At 46.8% G+C, this 5,428-nt stretch overlaps 1 protein-coding gene across 1 annotated transcript; it reads left to right on the plus strand.

Moving 5' to 3' along the window:
- Positions 1-540: 540 nt before the first annotated feature.
- On the plus strand, positions 541-2,556 carry TMEM52 (transmembrane protein 52). The gene is made up of 3 exons (XM_030964022.1): positions 541-572; positions 1,757-1,926; positions 2,246-2,556. The coding sequence occupies exons 1-3, from the start codon at positions 541-543 to the stop codon at positions 2,554-2,556; spliced, it is 513 nt and encodes a 170-aa protein (XP_030819882.1).
- The last annotated feature ends 2,872 nt before the right edge of the window (positions 2,557-5,428 follow it).

Raw genomic sequence — 5,428 nt, forward strand, 5'->3', positions numbered from 1 at the left:
GCCAGAGCCATTGTTCTGGCACAGGAAATCCATTGCAGGAGGTTCGGCACACACAACTCGGCTGAAATAGCACAGGAGCTGTTCTCCTCCTTTGTACTGCACTAGAGCTGAAAAAAGCCATTTCTGGCTGCACTGGAGCTATGGCAAAATAACTTTAAAATATCTGGGGGACACAGGTAGTTGTCCACACCAGCATTTTCAGACAGGTCTCTGGTATGAGGCACCTCATCTCAGCTACCTTTAAATAACACTGATTTGGCTTTTTGGGAATCATGCACAAGTCATTCTCTCTCCCAAGCCAGAGTAAAGCACCATTCAATAAAAACATTTATTGATTCAGAAGCAACTTTTACAGTGGGATTGTTTGCATGTTCTCATCTGGAGTAATGGTACAACCATGAAGAACAATCTAAAGTGGTTTTGCTCCATACTCTCACTGAGTGCTTTCCCTTTTCCACCCCAGGGAAGTGCATTCCCTGTCATACATGCACGGTTTAAAGCAGTGAATCATCTGCCTTCCTTCACAGATGCCCTCAGAACATGTCTGATTGGACAAATCTGTGGTATGTCTGGTAAGTTGGCTTTTAATCTTCCTAACCCAGAACCATTTGGAAGTTTTTATGAGCAGCACTTGGAGCAAGGCAGTGGAGAGGCTTTGCTCAGGCAGGATCAGGGAAGGGATTCTCTGTTTTCCCCTGGATGAGGCCAGGGGAGATTGGGTGTCAGGTGGGGACCAGCATTCACTGAGGGCTGTGTCATCTTTCCCTTCTGAGGTGCTCTGGAGTTGAACTCCAGGGTTTGTTTGTTCTTCCTAAATAGCCAGAGCCTTGCTGGCCATTGGCTCTTCTCACAGGGCAGCTTCAGCAGGGATTTGCTGGGCCCTGGCCCTGCCCCATCCCCGGCTCACTCCCTTCTATGGGACAGGGACAGGGACTGTCCCCTCTGCTGGGCACAGAGCTGAGCACAACCTGCTGGGAGGGGCAAACTGGGGCCAGAGAGAGGATTCCCAACAGGATTCATTTCCCACCTCACACCTGGTATAGGTGCCCTGACATTGTTTGCATAGCTTGCACTCTGTCCATACATTGGCTTTGAGCACACAGAGGGAGTTGATTACTTCACCTCCTTCAGTGTGGAGCAGTTTTGGTTGATACACAGAGCTGTTTAAAAAGACACAGTTACCAAAAATAGATTGAGAAGGCTTCTGAAAGCCTCCAGGAGGGAGTCTGGATTGAGAAACTGAGAGGTGGGAAGGCGGAGTTTCAGTGGAGAACCTGAAACACAGGTATATCAGTCTAGGTACATTGTAAATTGTTAAATTATAAACTTCCTTAAGCAATAGCTAGAGATGGAATTGTGTTTTCAAGGCATAAATATAATTTAATAGAATATCATCTCCGTGCTCATTCATAAAGAGGGGCTCTAGACTTGTGAAAGTTCATGCTTGTACTTCCCTCCAAGTACAAACCCTCTCTTGCTGTGGAAAGCAGAGCCATTCTGCCTGCACAGAAGTAGAAATAACCCAAAACAGTGAAATGTCTCAGCACCTGTGAGCCAGAACGGGTTGTACTGCTGGGCAGTAATTCTTCAACTCACGACTGAGTGTTTGTGATCCAACTTTCTAACCCAGGATCCAGCACCCAATCAGAACTAAAGGAGGCTTGGCCTGTCTTCTGACCATTTTGGGTGACATGATATTCTGGTTTAGAAGCAGTACAACACAAGCAGTGCACTGCAGGTGTTCCCCCTCTTTCAGGCTGATCTTGCTGCTGGTGTTCCTGCTCCTGCTCTGTGGCGTCTCAGCGAGCTGTGTCAAGTTCTGCTGCAGGAAGAAAAGGCTCCCAGTGGAGCCCTTCCCTCGGCACCCCTGTGACCTGGCCGTGATTGGCATTGACAGTGACAGCACTGCCCACAGCACAGTGACCTGTGAGTATCCTGGCAGTCACCTGCTCCTCACCCTGTGCCTGGAGCTCTGTCCAGCCCTGCAGGAACAGCAATTCCCAGTGAGCTCCCAGAACAACTTCCAGCCCCACAGGGTGGGCACAAGAGGTGAAGGGAGGGATCAGGGTGACAGTGAGACACTGAAAATCAGGAGTGACTCTTTATGGACAGCTTTGGTATACAGTGCATTCATCCTGAAAACACTAAAGTCTGTAATTTCCAGGAAAAAAGCAGGATTAGCCCTTCATATATCAGTGTCCCATGCAGGTGTTTAATTTTTATTTTAAATTCTTTTTCTTCCCAGCATACAGCTCATGGCAGTACCCTCCAAGTGTCCAGATTCCCTTGGTATTTGTGGATATGGATAAGAACACTGTGTCTCCTCCAGCCTACAGCCTCTATGCCATGGACCTGCCACCTTCCTATGATGAAGCTGTTCAAATGGGAAAGCAAGTGGCACGGACAAACCAGAAACTTGATGACATCCCTGAACAGGTGACACCACGTGGGCTGAATCCCAGCCAGTCCCCACCTGACACAATCAACAGAGATCCAGCAACACAGGCAAATTCAGAAGATTCAGAAGATGCCACGAAAGAACAGCCACAGGTCTGACTCAGCTCAGATGGGGAGAAAAGTAAGGGAAGGACTGTAAGAGTTAAAGAAGACATGAGGAGTTTGGGTTTCTAAGTAGGTTGTGATGGAAAGATATTTCTTCTCATGCCCTTGTAATGATCTGTCAGAAGAAATGTTTTCTGTGACTGCTGTAATCCCCTGGTAAAGCTTCTTCAAGGATATGAAATGAGGTAAAAGGGCAGCAGTTTAAAAATGCCTGTAAAAGTGGGACATGAATGCTTGTTCATCTTCCGATAAAAAAATTGTTCCTTGTGTCCAGCAATAAAAAAGGTTAGGAGAGTTTTGCCACCTTGGGAATACACACTCAGAACAGCACAAACAGGAAGCTGTTGTACTAGAACTGAAGTTTCCCAAGCTGGAGTTGAAGGGGGAATCCCAGCCAGTGACACTGAACAGCCTCTGTGGTTTCTCTTCCTTTGAGAACACCAAGTGCCCAGGAAGCTGCTGAGGACAAAGTGCTGCTCATGTTCCTCCAGGAGCAGGAAGATGCCAGGACAGGAGAGCGTGGAGGGAAATGCTTTGTGTTGTTTCACACCTGCACAAAGGGAATGAGGCAGATGAGACACAGACACCTCTGTGCTGGTGCTGGTCGTGAGACCCCAAGGGATTGTTTTTGACATTCTATAAATCTTTCCATTTCTATTCTCAAGATGTTTTGCCTTGTGGGTGGTTCCCTTTGCTATTTAATTTTTCCAGATAAGGTACACATTAATTCCAAAGAGACACCTGCACACATGGTTCAGTATTATTGATGTGTTTCAAATATTCATCAAATATTTCAAAGATGCCTTTATATTTTGTGATCTGCTCAGGTGTCAGGGTCTCAGGCAGCACAGGAAAGAGCAATCCCAGGTTCCTGGCAGCTTTTACCAGTTCAGCACAGGGACAAGCTCAGGAATGAGCACAAAACATGCTTGTGCTGAGCCATCCAGAATAAGAGATGCAAATACCACAGTACAGGGTGGGCAAAAGTTCAAAGAAAATACTCTTAGGGATGGTTCTTTGTGAAGTACTGATAGAGGGATAACTGCTGAGCATCATTTTAGAACTGGGAGCTTGGAGCTGATTACAGCAGTAGCAGCCCAGACAAAAATATGGGCTCCAGAGGCAGGGTTTTAATGCCAGCTTTTTCCCTTGCTCTTCCATATTCCAAATGGTCCAAATTTTGTCCACTCCTGAGCAGTGATTTTCTTTGAATCCACTTTAGCAAGGTGCTAATCTGGCTGCTTTAGGAACATGAGCAATTGCCAGGGCGGCTCATTGCTCTGGGTAAGAGCAGCAAGCAAAGCCTGAGCACTTGCTGCTATTAGTGAATGTAGCATAAATTTAGGTGTCTGTCATTAACAGGCAGTAGAAGTGGTGGGCACAAAAGCCTGCACAGCTTTTAGAAGACTGTTATTCTCTGACAACCATTACTGCAAGAACTGCCCTGGAAATGAGCACTAATGATTTAAAAATGAAGATCTCTGCCAGCCACAGGCCTGAGATGCTGCTGCAGAGTCATGTGTGAGCTGTCCATGAGTCTGGCTCCCCAGGGAAGGGTCAGTTCTATATTTAACTCGCATGTAACTTACTATGAGGGTTGACTGGTGCAACAAATCTGCTTCTCTTGTGTCTCCTCTCTGTCACCCTTCATTACATTTCTGCTGTTTTATTCTTTCCTCTGCTTTCCTTATCTGTGTCAAGATGGAGGCTGGGCATAACCAGGGTAACTGTTTGGATGTGTCTGCCTGGAAGGGCAATATATGCCCAGTTCTGGATGTCTCCAAGTCATAAACGCAGCAGATGTATTTTTATTTATTGAACTTTTCCACAGCACTCTGAACGAAGCCTCTGCCCTTCCGAAGAAAGAATTAGTGCTGGAGGGAAATGGCTGAGCGCTCACTCACAAACAGAGACGGGAATTCAAAGCCAGACGAGTGAGAGAACCGTGACTGACACAAGAGGGCAGTCCCTGCCTGCTCCTGTGCCTGCAGGGAAGGGAGCGGGGCTGGATGGAGCAGGGGAATCTCCAAATCCCTGCCCTGTCTCTGGTGCCCCGGCAGCGCTGGCACGGGACCTGCCCGATTGCCAGCTCTGTTCTCTTGGTCACAGGAGATGCAAAACCCCAAGAAAAATGCCTGTGAGTTCCTAGGAACAAGGCCATAATCTGGTATTTCCTTTCTAGCACCTAAGGAAAAATCTCGTGTTTTGCCCAGGCTCTTGCCTTGTAACATAGCTCATTAATTCAGAAATTGTTAACAGCAGCTACTGCCCCATCAGCCCTCAGGAACACAGATTTCCCTCTGCACACAAAAGCAGCTCACTTTGCTGTGTCACCTTCATAGTTAGGAAATTATAAAGTGTTTCTTGTGACTGGCCTTCTCCAGGGTGGTGCCTTGCTGGAATCCTTCCTGCAATGGAGGGTTGAGAGATCCCTCATCTCTGTTCATCATCTGTGATGATCTCTCATCACAGCTTCTGTTTCATGGAACAGGTAGAACTTCACATTTTTGAAACCTACAATTCTTTATCACTTTGCTTGAAATTGGTCAGTGGATTCAGAAGTTATTAGCTGGGTGTGCAGAGGGGAAGGAGGGGAAGGAGGACATGGATTTGGAATTTGTGATTCCAAAGCTTCACTTCCAGAAAGCAGCTTTAAAAAGAACACCAGGGGGGAGGTTGGTCCCACAGCAGGGTAAAGGCTTGGCCTGATGCAGGATCTCAGAATTCTGATCTGTCACCATCACTAGATCTATTCAAGTCTGATTATATCCACACAAGCTTTGTGACATGTCTAAGGGAAAAGCCCCTCTCTGTAATTACCCAAAGTGCATTTTTAATTGTGATTTCTATTTGGTCCTCAGCTTGG

The sequence above is a fragment of the Camarhynchus parvulus genome, chromosome 21 (assembly GCF_901933205.1).
Source record: "Camarhynchus parvulus chromosome 21, STF_HiC, whole genome shotgun sequence".
Lineage (NCBI taxonomy): Eukaryota > Metazoa > Chordata > Aves > Passeriformes > Thraupidae > Camarhynchus > Camarhynchus parvulus.

What these genes read in the sequence shown, in the direction of transcription:
- TMEM52 (XM_030964022.1), top strand. Translation starts at nt 541, where the DNA reads ATGTCTGATTGGACAAATCTGTGGTATGTCTG. An exon ending in ACAAATCTGTGGTATGTCTG is followed by an intron (nt 573 to 1,756) that starts GTAAGTTGGCTT and finishes CCCCTCTTTCAG; the next exon opens with GCTGATCTTGCTGCTGGTGT. An exon ending in TGCCCACAGCACAGTGACCT is followed by an intron (nt 1,927 to 2,245) that starts GTGAGTATCCTG and finishes TTTTCTTCCCAG; the next exon opens with CATACAGCTCATGGCAGTAC.